This window comes from Stenella coeruleoalba (assembly GCF_951394435.1).
Source record: "Stenella coeruleoalba genome assembly, chromosome: 15".
Lineage (NCBI taxonomy): Eukaryota > Metazoa > Chordata > Mammalia > Artiodactyla > Delphinidae > Stenella > Stenella coeruleoalba.
Window position 1 is genome coordinate 28,015,797 of NC_137161.1, and position 18,235 is coordinate 28,034,031.

General features: G+C 54.5%; 2 protein-coding genes across 4 annotated transcripts in view; one reads left to right on the forward strand and one right to left on the reverse strand.

The window, feature by feature from the left end:
• SNPH (syntaphilin) overlaps positions 1-4,551 on the forward strand; it is a 41,701-nt gene extending 37,150 nt beyond the window's left edge. For all 3 annotated transcript variants that reach the window (XM_079946311.1, XM_079946312.1, XM_079946310.1), the window contains one exon: positions 451-4,551. In XM_079946311.1, the coding sequence (XP_079802437.1) occupies positions 451-1,639 (1,189 nt within the window). In that variant the 3' untranslated portion in view covers positions 1,640-4,551. The remainder of the gene's footprint in view (positions 1-450) is intronic.
• Positions 4,552-5,866: 1,315 nt separating this feature from the next.
• On the reverse strand, positions 5,867-14,987 carry SDCBP2 (syndecan binding protein 2; the record flags this gene model as incomplete). Its single annotated transcript, XM_079945157.1, has 8 exons — positions 5,867-5,921; positions 6,180-6,271; positions 8,278-8,449; positions 8,529-8,704; positions 9,368-9,526; positions 13,465-13,565; positions 14,202-14,268; positions 14,934-14,987. The coding sequence occupies 8 exons, from the start codon at positions 14,985-14,987 to the stop codon at positions 5,867-5,869; spliced, it is 876 nt and encodes a 291-aa protein (XP_079801283.1).
• Positions 14,988-18,235: the final 3,248 nt, after the last annotated feature.

Here is an 18,235-nt window from a genome sequence, read left to right on the forward strand (position 1 = left end):
GTAGGAGGCCACATCCATTTCTGCAGAGTAGAGATTTTAGGTTTAGTTTTTGTTGTTTTATGTGAAGATTTTTAAATGGATGTATTAAGTTTTTATAGCGGTAGCTCTTTAAACTGAGAATCTTTATCGTCTACTGTCTTCTCTGGGTAGTGGATATAAATGTGGACAGTTGTCTGCATTTTGGCTCTAGGGGGTGGCAAGGAGATGGTGGCTCATTCTCGTCCCTGAAGAGGAGGTCTCTCGTGTCCTGAGCCCTGGCCCCTCTCCCGTCCCCACTGCTTCCCCGATGGAATAAAGAGGGTGAGGAAGGAACTCTGAGTCGTTCCTTTGTTTTCAGCTCTGAGGGGCAGCAGCACAGGCCCTGTGTCCTTGGGGACAGCCCCCTCCTTGTCTGTCCTTGGTGATGGTGACAGGCCAGGCGGTGAGCATGTGTGTCTCATCTGCTCACAGGGACACGGAGATCGATGACCTGAAGATGCAGCTGTCGCGCATGCAGGAGGACTGGATCGAGGAGGAGTGCCACCGCGTGGAGGCCCAGCTGGCCCTGAAGGAGGCCCGCAAGGAGATCAAGCAGCTCAAGCAGGTCATCGACACCGTCAAGAACAACCTGATTGACAAGGACAAGGGGCTGCAGAAGTACTTCGTGGACATCAACATCCAGAACAAGAAGCTGGAGACGCTGCTGCACAGCATGGAGGTGGCCCAGAACGGCTTCGCCAAGGAGGACGGCGCCGCCGAGTCGGCCGGCGGGTCCCCCGCCCGCTCCCTTACCCGTAGCTCCACCTACACAAAGCTGAGCGACCCCGCTGTCTGCGGCGACCGCCTGCCGGGTGACCACCCAGGCGCCTCTGTGGAGGACGGGGCTGACAGTGGCTTCGCGGCGACCGACGACACTCTGAGCCGGACGGATGCACTGGAGGCCAGCAGCCTGCTATCTTCGGGGGTGGACTGCGGCCCCGAGGAGGGCTCCTCGCTGCACGGCTCCTTCAGCCTGGGCCCCCGCTTCCCCGCCAGCAACACCTACGAGAAGCTGCTGTGCGGCACGGAGGCCGGCGTGCAGGCCAGCTGCATGCAGGAGCGCGCCATCCAGACGGACTTCGTGCAGTACCAGCCGGACCTGGACACCATCCTGGAGAAAGTGACCAAGGCCCAGGTCTCCGGGACAGTCCCCAAGTCAGGGGACAGGTGCCCGGAGTTGGATCCCCACCCCCTGGGGCCCAGAGACCCCAACTCTGCAGTGGTGGTGACGGTGGGTGACGAGCTCGAGGCCCCGGAGCCCATCACGCGGGGGCCCACCCCACACCACCCTGGTGCCAACCCCAACCCCAGCCCGTCGGTGGGCGTGGCGTGCCCCGTGGAAGAGGAGGAGGAGGTGGCCGCAGCCGAGAAGGAGCCCAGGAGCTACTGGAGCCGCCACTACATCGTGGATCTGCTGGCGGTGGTGGTGCCAGCCGTGCCCACGGTGGCCTGGCTCTGCCGCTCCCAGCGGCGCCAGGGCCAGCCCATTTACAACATCAGCTCCCTGCTGCGGGGCTGCTGCACCGTGGCCTTGCACTCCATCCGCAGGATCAGCTGTCGCTCGCTGAGCCAGCAGGGCCCAAGCGCCAGCACTGCTGCAGGCGGCAGCTCGCAGCTCTGAGGCCCCATCCCGGCCCGGGCTCCGGAGGCCTGACTACCGATTGTAGGGGTGCCGTCCTCCCTCTTGCACCTTCCCGTGGGGCATCATCTTATTTATTTAGTTTTGGGTTTGGAGGTGGTGTTTTCAGAATGGTAACAGTGTCAGGGGCTGGGAGCGGGGGGGTGGGGGAAGGTGTCCCAAAACTGCAACAGGAGAGAAGGGAAGAGAGACCAAGGGCAGGGAGGCACAGGGATGGGACACACTGCAGAGAAAGAAGGTGGTGATGCCCCCAACCTGGCCCCCCCGCCCCCCTGGCCTCTCACACAGGGCAGCCCCTGCTCAGGAAGTCTCTGGTGTGCTGATCTGGGGAGGCCGGGCTTAACTTGTGTGCCAAGCCTCCCCGTCCCCCACCCCCATGTCCTGTCCAGTTCCCTGCCCACCCCAAGCCTTCTCTCCCAAGCCACCCCTTGCCCTCAGCCCAGGCTTCTGGGCCGGTATTACCTCCTCAGACGGAGGCAGCTGCGACCCAAAGTACAGGCAACTGGCCGGGACTCCGAGCGGGTCTGGAACCACTTGGCCTGGGCTGAGCTCCATCCCCTTCTGGCTGCTCCCCGCTTTGGGAGCACGGTGAAGGCCAAGGGCTGGAGGAAAGATGGTGATGGGCAGAGGGCGGTGTGGGTTCTGTGTCTGTCTGTTCGTCCCAGAGCTTCCCCACATCTGTTTTCCTCCTGGCGCTTCTGAGTGTGTCAGATAATTTTGTGAGAGCCAGACAGGCGAGTGCCGGGGTGTGAATGCTAGCCTGAGCCCAGCTTCTGTCTGGAGACGCTGCCAGCAGGAAAGGAGGAGGCGGGGGCTGGCAGCTTAAGGGGGCACCTCCAGCCTTCTGAGACAGGGCCCTGCAGCCTGGGAGGCAGGGCTGGACTCGGCAACCGCCAGCTGACTGCTCCAGGTCTGACTGCCCTGGAGCGCGCCCTAGTTTATCCGGGGACCTTGGGACCAACTTCTGCTTTGCACTGTGTTCACTTTGGGGCTTGCTTCTCACGCATCCCAGGGTCTCCTGTGAGGTGGCTGCTTGCTTTCTAGGATGAGGATTCCTAAATCTTACACCTTTCTGCCTCTGAGGGGAATTCCAGCGGGATGAATGGCAAGATGAGGTTTTGAAGCCATGATGTCCGTCCAGGCCTAAGCAGGGTGTCCTGGGATGTTTCCCAGGTAGGGGGTGGAGTGGGGCTCCCAGCCCAAGCCCAGTCAGCCTGGGAAGGCCCCCCTCCTTCCCCGGGACCACATCTAGGTCCCTCTGCAAAGCTGCTGACATGTTATTTGCATTATTATTTTACAGAGTAAACCCATTCCTCTTCCTCTGCAGGGCTTATACCTATCTTGTCATCTCACCCACTCTTCAGAGTTAGGCCCTACATTGCGGCGGGGGGAGGGTGTTGGTGGGACCCTGTATCTCACTCACCCCTCCGGCCTAGGGGCCACTCTGGTTCTGCCAAGGTTGCTTGCCCACCCCCGCTGCTCCGACAGCTGTTGCCTGACGCATGGGCTCTGCCCTTCCTCTCTGTGCCGCCTACTTGAGGGGGGATGCCTGCATGCACTGGGGGTGGGCAGCCGGCCCAGCCATCGTGGGGAGAGCCCCTCTGCCACGCGCTTTGTGCCTCCAAAGCTCCCCTTCCTCGCTCTGGGCCTCAGACCTGCCATCCTTTGTGGAGCACCCCTCCACCCCAGTCGAACCAAACCCAAACTCTGGGGGCCGGGCTGGGCTGCCCCACGGGACCTGGGGGTCGTGACGTGGAGCGGCAGTGGACAAACCCAAAGCCAAGCCAGGACTGGCTGCGGACCCCACCTCCCGTGCCGCGTCCTCACGGAGCTGCGTGGTGTCTCCTTAGAAATAGTGAACAGCTTTGCCGAGAAAATAAATGTATGACTATTATATTTGACAACATAAAATCTATATATTTTTCACCACTGGAATCTAGTCGAGCTGCGTAGCCGCTCTGCTCCGGCCTGCGTCTTGCTGTCTGTGGCCTTCCTACTGTGTCTTGTGTTTTGATGGACGTGGTCAGGGCCGGGGCTGTGGTCCGCTCTGTCCCTGATGCTGGAGGAGCCGCTCGTGAAGAGCGTGGACCGAGGACTGTGGACAAGGTGAGCGGAGCTGGCACCGCCCTCTGCTCCTCCTGTGGCTCAAGACCTGCCTGTCTGGTCAGAGGGCCTCCAGCCCACAGTGTTGGGGGTGCCTCTCTTTTGGGGGGTCTGGTGGGACCTTGACGGGCTTTGCCTCTTGTCGGTGGAGGAGGCAGCTCTCTGGCCCAGGCCTGGGACAGACGCTGGGACCGTGTCGGCCAGGCCCCGGCTTGTGCGTGTGTGCGTGTGTGTGCTCGGTATCCTGCATCTATGCAAAAGGGGCAGCGCTGCCTGGGCAGCTCCCAGGGGCGGAGGCAGAGGCGCAGCGGCCCACGGGCTCAGGCTCCAAGCCCTGACTGCAGGACACAGGATGTGGGACCAGGAAGCGAGGCCAGGGCCCGGGGGCCTCCCGCTAAGTGCTCATCCTCCAAGGCTCCCCTTTTCCTTCCTGCTTAATACCACCTCCTGCTGGGCTGTGACCTTTCCCTCCCGCCCTCCGCTTCTGCAGCAGAGATCTTTGGGGTCTCCCCTGTCCCCAGCCTCTGGCCAGAGCTGATTAGATCCTAAGGGACCATGTTCTCAGGAACCACCTTCTGGAACTGCTGGTCCCTTGGGGTCCCACCTCCAGAAGGGGCTTCTCCTAAGCTATAGGGTCCAGGCCAGAGCTGCTTTGCTGCTCCTCTCGTCCAGGCTCAAAGCAGGAATCAGTCTGGGGCCGGGACTCTGCTCAGAGAGCTGGCCTCAAATGGAGTTTATCCCAAATATCTCCCAAGGGGATAACTTAGCTTTTCACTGAACACCCTTCCCAGTCGCCACTAGCACAGGGGTATCTGGCAGCACCTTGGGGGGTGGGGTGGGGGCAGATGACAAGGTTCTGGGGTAAAGGCCTACAGAGGGGCCTCTGCCCAGGGAAATCATTACCCCCCTGACCTAGGAATCAGTGCACACAAGTCACAGTGCACTGCTGCATTCAGCCATGCCCTTGACAGAGAGTTCAGGGGATACAGGAGGGGGAGGTGGGGAGGGGGCTTCACTTTTGTCTTCTTTGTCCTTTTGATCAGACAGAGTTGTACCTACAGCAGACAGCTCTGAATTAAAGCATGAAAACACAACAAGATCCTTGGCCTGTTTTCTTTATATTGTGTCCTTTGGGGGTGGGGGCGAGGGGGATGAAGGGGGCTCACACTTGTCCCCACCTGCGTGGGAGTCATAACACGCATCCTGGGAAAAGCTGAGCAGACAGATCTTTCCTGAGGTTGAGGGAACCAGAGAGCTGCGTGCTTCTGACTCCCCTCCAGGGGGTCACTTGGTGCACCCCACGCCCCCCGTCAGACCCGTGGGGCCCTGTAAGTGCACGTGTTCCATCCTCTCCAGCACCTTTGAAGTGGTCCTCATGCCCGTTCTGCAGATGCGGAAGCCAGCTACAGTCGCTGAGCAGGGGGTGCGCAAAAGCCAGGGCCCCCTTCCAGGGCCCCACACTGTCCCCCTCTAGTCATCCATGCCCCGGACCGGCGGCATGTGACGGTGGCAAAGCCCAGTCACTGCTCTCAGAGGCAATATGTAGCAAAGGCCTTGGTCTCACCACTGCTTAAAAGAAAACCAGCTCTGGCATGTCATGAGACAGAAGATTCTGGAATTTCAGTTACTTTTGAGGAAGGGATTTTATGTAAAATCAAATCTTTATTCAAAGACAGTGACGGGTTATAACTAAATACAGTTTGTGACAAAGAACAACTAAAGGAAAAAGAAACAATTCTCCCAAAAAAATGTATTTGTTCTCTCAAACCGTAGAAACGTTTTACTGGTAGAGGCAAAAGTTTGAACGGGACCCAGCTGCAACTTTAGGAAGTGTTTAGTCGGCCTGCCTACGTGCCCAGCATTTAAATCGGCTCAGAGAATCACTGCCTGTGGGCCCTGCCCCTGCCTTAGCCCAGTTAAGAGGCTGAGGCTCCAAGAAGGCCAGTGTGTATAAAGGACAGGCCCATGTGATCCAATGTTGCCCCACCCAGAACATGCCCGCCTCGAGACAGCCCCGCCCCCAGGCAGAGGCCTCCACAGTCTGTCCCCTGAGGACTCTCCCTTTCCTGCCGGAGGGTCAGAGGGCTGAGCTGCTCTCCCGTGGCTTCAGATGTCAGGGATGGAGTGGTCCATGGTGTGGTGGAGCAGGGCTGGGGACAACCTAGATACAGCAACAAGGACAGTCGCCAACACTGGCAGCACCTTCCCCCATCCCCGCAAAGCCTGTGCGTGCCTTGTGGACCCTCACTACCGAGTCTAAGACCTTCAAATCACCAGAAGCCACTGGCTAGTGTGAAGGGAGGCAAGGGCAGGAGAGCAGAGGGCGGGCTGGTCTGGGCTCTGCAGGAGCCTTGAGGAAGCCTGGGTGGATGGGAGGTGGGGAGCTGAGGGGGGAGGGGCAGGAGGGGACCAGCCTTACTTTCTGACCATGTGCGCATAGATCACAGTGGGCATGATGGCCAGGTTGATGACGTTCCCGGCTGTGGCCAGAATCTCCGTGACTTCTTTGTCCTGGAGAAGGGGTGAGTGAGCGGTCACCCCGGGGGCCAGGGGAAATTCTGAAGGCACCTCTGTGGAGAGGTCAGCACGGCCCCCGCTGAAGGATGCCACTGACATTCTGACATCAGGGACAGGGCTGCCCCTCAGGTGAACCAGAACGTGGGCCTCCCACCTGAGGCCCTGTCAGTAAAACGAGCGTGCCCCTCCCACCCTCAGCTCGAGGGCCTGTGTGGGCCTGACACCTAACAGGGCCTCACAAACGTGACTTTCCCCAAAGAGCCCTGGGACTCTCACCAAGCACACATGTATGCCGTTGCCCAGGACCCCGTCACACTCGGGTTCTGGACCCAAAGCACAAAGAGAATAACCGTGCAGTGGGGGCACAGCAGGGGCTCCCCCACCCTCTTCCCTGGGCTCCTGTCAGCCTGAGCTGAGCCCGTGTGGTACTTCTTCCTCTTACATCTTGTTGACTAGTGAAAAGAGAGGCCCGCAGAAGCCATTCAGATCATGGGGAGAACAAGAAACAAAAGGCACCTACACAAAGTGTGCCAAACGGTCCAAAGACAAACGCTATGGCCATTGGAAGAGCCTCTGGCCCTTACTCAGACACCATGACCTTTACTTTACACAGGTGTCTAACCCAGGTATGTGTTTTCTTAGCTGTTCCAGGATAAATGGGAGAAGATGAGCTAGGTGGGACTAGTGATGGCCACAGAGTAGAAATAGACAGACCTTTGAGAAGATAAATGATCTCAAGACGCATAGCTATCTGGGGCCATTCAGCAAAGGGACAGGCCCAGTCCTTAGAGCCTCACGCCCTTGTTTGGTAGGATAACTGATAAGTTCATAGGGAAGCCTTGAACCATCAGTGAGGACAAGAGAATCTGCAGCACATCTTAGAAGGACTGCTCTCCAGAACAGTTAAGAACAAAGAACTGTCATGCTTTGAAAGGAGTGGGTCCACTCACACCCAGCAGAGCCAGCCCCTCAGAGCTGGTATTACTGTACTCAGCTTTTTAGCTACAATGGATTCCCTTTGGATCGTCATGCCTGATCCCCAAGGAAGGGGAGAGAGGCAGCAGGAGGGATGTCAGGCAGACATTAGGAAGGACTTGCTGAGCACTGTGCTCATGAGCCAGCAGGATAAGCCTCCAGGGAAGGTGGGGAGACTGTCAAGCACAGGGAGGAAGATGTGCCACAGGAATGGTGATGGTGATGGCCCTTGCGAAGGGGAGGAGAACTGGCTTAAAAGACTCTGCCACCTGTGGAGTGAGATGCCACCGCCCACGCCACCTCTACCCGGGGAGCCCTACCTGTGAGCCCCAAAGCCCTGGCTGCAGCAGGGCAGGGACCCTCCCTCTAAATCACAGCTGGGATTAAGAAGCACTCTCAGTCCTGGTGGTATCAAGTCGGGATAGACCACTCTCACTTATCCAGGGACCAGAAGCGGCGTGACTCATCCTCCTCCAGGGTCCATTCCCCAAAGGCACCCACCCCCGAGTCCAGGGCACAGCACTGGGCCTAGACCACTTGCTCCTTCTGTATTTAAAGATAAAACTCGCCATGCAAACCCCCTTGGGAGGGCAAAAAAAAGAGGTCAGAAATGGACTTCTGAAGAGCAATTTTCTAAAATATTCCTATTACTGAACAAGATCCAGGATACAAACAGAAGTGCCGCACAGAGTAGGGAGGTGTCCATGCAGCCAGGAGCCACCTGGGCACCTACGTCCTTACACAGGTCATCAACCACCCCACCCCCACCCCCCGGCTCCCTGTCACAGCTCTGGCCTCCACGTGTAAGTAACAATAGCTTATATTTACTGAGCAATTACTTTGTGCATGCACTGTGCTCGAAGCTCTGTGTACCTTGTCACATTGAATCCCTGTAGCAGCCTTAGGATGAGGAAATGAGGCTGGGGTGGGGGCAGCAGCCCACCCGCAGACACGAACCTGCCCACCACCTGGCGTGTCCCAGCCCCCGGCATCCCGGGACAGAGCCGCTGCTCTGCCTAGCTTACCTTCAGCCCAATGACGTTCTGCCCGTTCACCTCGCACACGTAGTGGTTGATGAGGAGCCCGTTGCGGGCCGCAGAACTCCCTTTGACCAAAGAGATGATCTTCCCCTTCTTGATGACGAAGCCGATGTGGCCTGTGCTGTCCTTGTGCATGGTGACGGTCCGCTGGAATGGCCTGGCAGGGACGGACAGTGAGCTGGGCCTGGGGCGTGGCTGGGGGTGGACAGAGAGGCTCCTGGGACCCAGCTACTCACCTGTCCCGGACAACCATGACAATCTTCTCAGCCGACGCCTTCTTCACCACCCGGTGGGCTTTGTCTGTGCTCCACCCGACACAGTTGCGCCCATCAATCTGCAGGATCTGGTCCCCAAAGTGCAGCCCCACCAGGGACGCGGGGGTGTTGGCCTGGACCAGCTGCACAAAGAGCCCCTGGGGGAGGCGGTCCCCACAGTCAGCTCTCCCGGCCCACCATGAGCCCAGCTCCCTCCTCCAAGCTGCTGTTTGCCTCCCGATCCTCCCAGAGCCTGTAGGGCACTGGGACTGCAGCTCTGCGCAGCAGACAACGGCAACCCCATTTTCCTGGCGAGGAAACACTCCAGGCCACACAGCTAGGAAGCAACAGAGTCAGGAATTCAACCCCAACTGGAGGCTGCACCCCCAACCACTGGACTACAAGGCCTCTCACACTGGCATCCAGGGCCCCCGGCTTCCACTGTCTGCAGACAGCCGCCCAGAAGCCAGATCCCTTTGACTGGGGGGCAAGGAGGCAAGGAGCCCACGGAGGGGCAGGTAGAGGATCCCTGGCGCAACCCGGAGCCAGCCCTCGGGCCTTGTAGGAGGGGCTTGAGAGAAAGAGCCTGGCCTAGGGGTCAGGTGGGCCTCGGCTCCCAGCCCGCGCAGCCCCTTCCTTACTGTGGATGGGGCTCCCCGCTCTGCCTCCTCTCTCGCTGGTGGACGAGGCGGCCAGAACCCCGGAGAAGCGCGGAGGGCGGGCAACTCGGGCGGGGGCAGGCGCTGTCCAGCACGCGGGCTCGCCCTCCGCCCTCCGCCCTCCGCGGGGCCCTTCCTCTCCCCCGCGACCCCCAGTCCCACCTTGTCGATGGCCCGCAGCCGCAGCCCCGTCTTGCCGCGCTCGTCCTTGCACAGGTGGATCTCGCGCACCCCGGGCTTGACCTCCCCAGGCAGCACGCCCAAGCTGTTCCCGGACACCGGCGCCACCACCTGGTCCGGTGAGGGGCCCGAGACCGCTGCCTGCAGACATCAGAAGAGCAGGCGGTCAGCCAGAGCCTGGGGCCTCGTGCCACAAGAGTCCCCGGGGTGGGAGCAGGGATGGGGTAAGGAGAATGGAGTGGACCTTGGGTCGTAGTCCACCCCAGCTCGCACACTTTCCCGCGTGCGGGCGAGAGGGAACATGGCTCAATGACGCCACTAGGGGGCGTCAAAGTCCACACCCCTGAAAAGCAGCCGGGAAAGTAGGGAGAGAAGAGAGGACAGGTAAATAGGAAAGGGGTCCTCGTTTTCCAAGGCAAACTGGGGTCAGGAGAAGAGCCCTTTAAAATCCACTTAAAAATAAAAGTTCCACAGAAAATAGTGAACGATGGGGGGAAATGGGCTCAAGTTGATCTCTGCCTTGAAAAAAATTAAGGTAAAAGTACCAAAATGAGTGAGTGCTTTCCCCCCTAAGTTCTGGAACAAGGTCAGGATGTCCACTCTCACCACTACTATTAAATACAGTAATGGAAAAACTAGCCAGAGCAATAAGGCAAGAAAAGGAAAAAAAGGCATATAGATTGGAAAAGAAGACATAAAATGGTCACTATTTGCAGATGAGATGATACTTCACTAGAAAATTCCAAGGAATCTACAAGTAAACTCCTAGAACTCATAAGTGAGTTCAACAAGGTCACAGGATACAAGACCAACATATACAAAAAAATCAATTGTACTTCTAAATACTAACAATGAACATGTGGAAGCTAAAATTAAAAATACAATACCACTTACAATCACTCAAAAAAAAAGAAATACTTAGGTATAAATCTAATAAAACATATGCAGGAATTGTATGCTGGAAATGAAAAAAAACACTGATAAAAGATATCAAAGAAGATCTAAATAAATAGAGAGATATTCTGTATTCATGAATTGGGAAAACATAGTAAAGCTGTCAACTGTCGCCAGATTGATGTACAGATTTAATGCAATTATTATCACAATCTCTACAAGATGTTTTGTAGATACATGCAAGGTTAGTCTAAACTTTATATGAAAAGACAAAGGAACTAGAATAGCTAAAACTACTTTGATAAAAAGAATAAAACAGGATTAATGACTCTACCAAATTTCCAGATTTATTATATCGCTACAGTAATTAAGACAGTGTTGTATTGGGGAGCGACAGACACACGGATCATGGAGCAGAAGAGAGAATCCAGAAATAGCCTCACACAAGGAGGGGCAACTGCTTCTTAACAGAGGTGCAAGAGCAATTCACTGGAGAAAGAAGAGTCTTTTCAACAAATGGTGAGGGAGCAACTGAACATCCGTGGGCAAAATGTGAGCACAGACTCCACAGGTTATACAACAATTAACTCAAATTCAACCATAAATTTAAACATAAAACTATAGCAGTTTTAGAAGTAAAAGGGAAAATCTTTAGGACCTAGGGCTCAGTGAAATTTCTTAGGACACTAAAGCATAATCCACAAAAGAAAACAATCAATAAATTGGACCTCATCATAATTAAAGACTTTTTGCTCTGCAAGAAACCCTTTTAATACGATGAAAGGAGAAGATACACAGTGGGAGAAAATATTTACAAATCAAATATCTGACAAAGGACTCTAGAATAAAGTCTCAAAAGTTGACTTAAAAACACAATCCATTTAGAAAATGAGCAAAAGATATGAAGAAACATTTTACCGAAAAGAATATACAGCTGGTAACTGAGCACATGAAAAGATGTTCAGCATCACTAGCGTTAGGGAAATGCAAATTAAGACAATGATAAATCGATGCTACACACCTACCATAATGATTAAAATTTAAAACAGTGATAATACCAAATGCTGGCAAGGATGTGAAGAAACTGAAAACACTCATGCATTGCTGGCAGGAAAATAAAATAGCACAGCCATTCTGGAAATAGCTTGGCACTTCCTTTTTTAAAGAATTAACCATACAGTTATAACACTACCTAGGAATTGCACTCCTGGGCGTTTATCCCAGAGAAACAAAAACTTATATCCATACAAAAATCTGTACACATCCGTAATGGCTTAGTTTATAATAGACAAAAACTGGAAACAACTAAAATGTCCCTCAAGAGGTTAAACAAACTGGGGGTAGAGACACACCATGGAACACAACCCAGCGATAAAAAGGAATGAACTGTTGATACAGGCAACAGCCTCGAAGGATCTCCAGGGCATGATGCTGAGTGGAAAGAGTCCATCTGAAAAAGTCACACACCGTGTGATTCCACTTACATAACCTTCTGAAATGGCAAAATTATAGGGACAAAAACACGCTAGTGGTTGCCAAGGGGCTGCGGATGGTGAGAGGGAGGCTGGGAACGATTATGAAGGGGCAACACTAGAGATACCTTTGTGGTGATAACATAGTTCTCTATCTTGATTGCGCTGGTGGTTACAGGTGATAAAAAGACATTGAACAACAGACACACATTGTACCAACGTAAAATGCCTGGTTTTGACGTTATAGTGTAGTTACATAAAACGGAACCACTGGGAAAACTGAGTGAAGAGCACAAAGGACTTCTCTATCTTCTCAACTTCCTATGAATTTATGATTACTTAAAAATAAAAAGTTAAAATGAAATAAAATAACTAAAAATTTTTAATTATAAAAATGCATTATCTGTCTTTTTTTTTTTTGCGGTACGTGGGCCTCTCACTGTTGTGGCCTCTCCCATCACGGAGCACAGGCTCCGGACACGCAGGCTCAGTGGCCATGGCTCACGGGCCTAGCCGCTCCACGGCATGTGGGATCTTCCCGGACCGGGGCACGAACCCGTGTCCCCTGCATCGGCAGGTGGACTCTCAACCACTGCGCCACCAGGGAAGCCCTATCTGTCATTTTTTATCAAAATTTAGGTTGTCCTAATTATTGGGCCAAAGAGGGATTAAATCGATGGATTAAAATTGGAGTATCTGCAACATGACCTACTTTGCTTCATGTGTGTACTTCCCTACATGACTGTCAAGAGGGTCATTTTGGAGAAACACCCCAGGGTGTCACCAGTTTTTCTCAGGGTCCCACATGTCCTCATCCTTTCTGATTTTTCCTATGAAATCCTCATTTGTCAGTGTAGCAGTTCTCATCCTCATTTCCATCAATTTCATGAAATCCTGCGGCCTTAGTAAGATTTGCATTTGCACTGTGCAATCGATTTGCACTGGACCAGGGAGGGGCTGGCAGACAAGGACAGCTGACAGATGGTCCGCAGGGAGGCTGGAGCTGATTGGGAGAGGGTTTGGGACTGATTCTATAGGTGAATACATTTTCAGGAGTGAATATTTCAATGTTATGATTTCCTTTGCTCCCTGAAGCCATGCGGAGCAGGAATCAAGCATTATTGTTTAATTTGGGGAGTGGGGCTGGATGACAAGCCCCTTCCCACCGGGCTCTGCCTAATCATGCAGCTGCTGTCAAGTCACAGGCAGCCCTTCAGTAGAAGCACCCAGGCTCAGGCCAGGTTTAATGTCCTCCCTTCTCCTCCAGCAGGCTCAGGCCAGCAGGTCAGAGGTCAAAGGGCAGGCAGTGGCCCTTCAGCCCCAAGGCCCGCAGGAAACCACGAAACCCCACAGCACTTTTAATGAAGGCTGAAAATACGAAGTGCCATCAAAAAACAGAGGCGCAGGGGTTTCTCTGGTGGCGCAGTGGTTGAGCGTCTGCCTGCCGATGCAGGGGACGTGGGTTCATGCCGCGGTCTCGGAAGATCCCACGTGCCGCGGAGCGGCTGGGCCCGTGAGCCATGGCCGCTGAGCCTGCGCGTCCGGAACCTGTGCTCCGCGATGGGAGAGGCCACAACAGTGAGAGGCCCGCGTACCGCAAAAAAAAAAACAAAAACAGAGGCGCAGCAACGCTGGGGAAAGAGGAGATTCAAGTCTGTTTAAATGGTAAGACCAAGAAGGAGGGCCCACATCAGGCAAGAGACAAATACCTACCCTGGCACCTTCTGGAATCTGAGGCAGGTTCTGCTGGACTTCGTGGCTGGAGAACGAAAGACCAATATAACCTTCCAATTCCGCCAGGTTTGGGTACAAAACTGATGGGAAGGGAAGGAAGGAAGAAGAAAGGTGTTACTCCGGACCTGAGATTAGCCACACCTGCCTGGCTCCCAGGTGGTCACTCATTTTTATTAAGAAACAGGGCCTGGGGATGCTGTTTACTCCCAAGAATGCAGTATACCCCTGAGTTGGCTCTTCACTCCCAGGAACGCTCGCTGGCACTGTGGGTCCTCCCCTCAGACGGTCTGCTTTCTCCAGGAGCAGCCTGGGACGCTGAGTACCTCATGTATCACTTTGGTGTTCAATTTAACTGATTTTATTTGGCACCGGCCAGACCCGAGGGCAGCTCTGGGGAACTGCATGGTAAGGAGGAGAAGAGCTGGGCCTGAGTTCAAGTTTGCTACCACAGGGCCTGAATCAAGACGGCCACGAGCAGCTCCAGGGCCACCACACATATCCTGGTCTCCACATGCAGCCTTCCTTGGTGGCCCCAAGTCAGGGCAGTCAGTGCCCTCACAAAGCTGCAGGTTTCTCAGTGTCCCCCTCAAAGGGGGGGTTCTAGGGAGGGTCAACCTGCATAGTGCCCACGGCTCAGCGGCAGGAAGGACGCAGGCTCTCGGAAATGTCCAGCAGAGGTCACTCTCAGCCCGGAGAACCCCAGCCCACTCACTCACCTGAAGGCTGGGAGTCTGTTCCCTGCCCCGGCAGGGCGGGCATCCTGGGTACGGCTCTGGCCTCGGCCTGGGGATGGATGGGGAGTGCCAGTCAGCTGTGGCCATAAGCCCCAGAGCCCTTGAGGCCTGGGGCTCCCTGAGGCTGGGGGTCAGGGCATTAGGTATGCTGGCGGCCTGAGGGGGGTGTCCATGACCCTTGGAGTAAATATGGCGTCTGCAGATGTCCACGCTTCTGGAAGGAGGTTCTCCCAGGGGCCCGCGACCCACCAAATGTCACAACTCGTTTACTACCTGAGGCAGCCAAGGCAGATTTTCAGTCGAAAAGCCCCCAGTTCTCAGAACCCACTAGGACCTCACGTGGGACGGAAGGAGAAAAGGGCTTCTGGGGGCCGAGTAGGCCAAGCGCCACGACCACGGGGTTTACTCTGGAAGCTTGTCCTAGAGCATGGGTTCTACACGAACCCGGATGCAGGAAGCACTGGGATAGAGCAGGCACCAGACGGCCGGTCTGCAGCTGCTTGGTCTTCTCCACCTGCTGTAATTCCATTGCCTTGGCCTCTGGACACCGGCTCTGCCCAGCAGGCCCTGCAGTGGGGACCTGCATGCCCTGGAGCCAGTCAGGAACTCCCAGGGGTCCCCAGCACTTGACCCAAGACAAGCCTCCCTTAGCTACCCTGGCGCTATCCAGAAGGCCCCGTCAGGGGACCCCAGGCTGGTAGCCTGGCACTTTACCTGCATGGCTTGGTCCACCTTCAGGTCCTCCAGAGATGGGTACAGGGTGGACATGGCTGCTCTTTGGAACACGCTGCAGGGCACAGAGGGTGAGGAGGGCTGAGGGCTGAGAGGAGGCACAGACGTGTGCCACTCAGCGCTCTCAGGATGAGAAAGATGTCACAAAGGTATTATTATCCCCGTTTTAGAGCTGGGGGAGCTGGGATTTGACCCAAAGTCTGTTTGGTTCCCAAGCCTGTGCTCTCAACCCCGCAAAAATCCCATCCCACCATGTTCAGCTGACTCTGGGCTTTAGAACCTGAGACCTGGGGTCACCTAGCACATGCTGACCAGGCAAAGCAGGATTGGGGGCCACGTCCTTCCCTGTCCTGTTTCAAAGGTCAGACAGGCTTATGAGGTCTGATCACTCAAGACCTAGATCCAGTCCAGCTGGTGGGTAGTGAGTACCTGCTGTATACCCGGCCACCGTCAGGGGTTTGCACAGCATCATCCCACAGCTACACAGGGTTCAGTCCAGTGTCAAGTGGGCGGGGACTTAATATTACAACAGAAAGGCAGCAGGCGCTTTAGAAGTCCTCCCCAGCCCCCACAGGCCTCTCCATCTCTGGGCATTTGAGCTCCTGCTGCATACCAGCCACTTCCGGTCTCACTGGTGACTCTTGATCTTGACCACAATGAGGTAAGACCAAAGGCAACTCTTAAAAGCATGCACACAGACTGTAGCAGAATTTATACACTCAGTAGAGCATTGCTCCAGAGGGAGAAGGAAATGGGGGGAAGCACGACAAACATTTACTGAACGCCTTCTACCTGTCCAGAGGAGAACCAGGGACCTCGGAGCAAGGTACCAAAAGAAATTCAGAGAAATTACCTCACAGAAATGCTTTATTTCCTTCCTAGTTGAAATGTGAGGAAGGAGCAGTTTGTCTTTCTGGATTCTTTTCCGTTTACCCACTAACACATTGTCTCTGTCACGTCTCCGGGCCTTTGTTGGGCCAGTCGTCACTAGCTGGATGTCTCTGCCCCGCCCTCCCACCCTGGCTTCTCAGACAATGAGGTCACTGCTGCTCCCAAGGGCCCTGCCCTCAGAAGAGACTCTGGGCCAGCCTCCGGCCCTGGACTCTTCAATCGTCCTCAGTCTGTCTTCCCACCTGAACTGCAGTTCCTTGGGGTCAAAGGTGTCCTATTCACCCCACTGGGCCCACATTCTCTGGACCAGGTCCAGATCCTCTGGGCATCTCCCCTGAGTGACCCACAGGGGCTAAGGTCATCTTCATCCATCCCTGTTCCTCATCCTTCCTCTGTACCTGCTGCCTTGACCCTTGTATCAACCTTAACACTCCCCAACGACCTCCCCCATCCCTCCTAATCTGCCGTCAAATCCCATCTCTCCCACATCCCATCCCTAATCCCCATGCTGTCTGCAGACCTCCACCATCTCCCCGCCCTTCTGCAGGTACCACAACATCTCCAATGAGTCCTAGCTCCTCTATTGTTGTTCTCCAGCCGCCAGGCCCTTTCTGCATGAGCCTGGAATGTCACGCCCTGCTGAAAACCCCCAGTGGCTCCACACTCTCAGAATCAAGCCCACATTCCCTTTACGATTCCTCCAAAGATTGGAACTGGTGGCTCAAAGGCCAGATGCAAACATTGTAAAGCAATTATACTCCAATAAAGATGTTTAAAAAAAAAATCTGTTGCCAAGTGCTTTATACATTCAAACTAGCCCCCAAATGCATAACTCAAGACACTGCTTTTTTTTTTAATTAATTAATTTTATTTTTGGCTGTGTTGGGCCTTCATTGCTGCACGTGGGCTTTCTCTAGTTGCGGCGAGTGGGGCCTACTTTTCATTGTGGTGCGCAGGCTTCTCATTGTGGTGGCTTCTCTTGTTGCAGAGCACGGGCTCTAGGCACGCGGGCTCCGTAGTTGTGGCTCAGGGGCTCTAGAGCGCAGGCTCAGTAGTTGTGGTGCACGGGCTTAGTTGCTTCGAGGCCTGTGGGATCTTCCTGGACCAGGGCTCGAACCCATGTCCCCTGCGTTGGCAGGCAGATTCCCAACCACTGCTCCACCAGGGAAGTCCAAGTCGCTGCTTTTAATAATCTAACTTCACATTGCTCCTGAAAAACACGACATTCTGGCAACCCTGGACCGCTGCTGAGTGGCTACAGCTGAGTCGCAGCTGGCTCCCGGGCGTCCCAGACCCCACCAGCCTCTGCTGTCTCTTACATCAAGACCGCTTTACTCACTGGCACTGAGACCCTATAGACGTTTGCTTGCACCCCCCTGCCTAATTCTCCTGCTTTCTTTTTTGGTTTTTTTTTTAAAGAAGATGTTGGGGGTCAGAGTTTAATTTATTTATTTTTGCTGTGTTGGGTCTTCGTTTCTGTGCGAGGGCTTTCTCTAGTTGTGGGAAGCGGGCGCCACTCTTCTTCGCGGTGCGCGGGCCTCACTATAGCGGCCTCTTGTTGCAGAGCACAGGCTCCAGACGCGCAGGCTCAGTAGTTGTGGCTCACGGGCCTAGTTGCTCCGCGGCATGTGGGATCCTTCCAGACCAGGGCTCGAACCCGTGTCCCCTGCATTAGCAAGCAGATTCTCAACCACTGTGCCACCCGGGAAGCCCTCTCCTGCTTGCTTTCTTTCTTTCCACACGTCCTTCTCCCAACCCCCACCCTCAGCTTCAGCCATAATGAGCTGCTTTCAGATCCTCGAATTAATCGAATTTTCTCATGTCCCCAGGCCTTTGCATGTATTATTGTTCCCTCTATTTGGAATACGTTTCTACCCCCTCCACTCCCTACCTAGCTAACTCCCAGTTATTTTCAAGTCCCAGACCAGAGGGCTCTTCGCTTCGGAAGCTTGCCTTGATTTGTGCTCCCCCCGCCCCCAAAGCCCCCTCCTCATCCAACTCATGTTCCTACTCTGTTGATCACTCACTACTCCTGTAGTTGCCTCTTTGTCTACCTATTGGGAGTTCCAGAAGGGCAGGAACTGGACCTTCTAATTTGCTATGGAACTCCTAGCCCCTAGCACGGACACCAACGCAATAATATTTCCAGAAGCAATGCATTCTGCCTGGGCTTCCACTTTTCTCCTTGTAAAGTAAAGCTCTGATGTCCTATGGACATGCACCTTCCTAGGATGGAAACAAGGATGAGAGGTCCCAAACAGGTTTTGTTCGCCTCTCGCAGACTTGTTTTTTTGTTTTCATTTGAATTAGTGCCAACATTTTAAAATCTGGAGATATAAAATTCTTCACTTCTAACTTGTACAGAAAAGAAAAATCACACTATTTGGCAATGC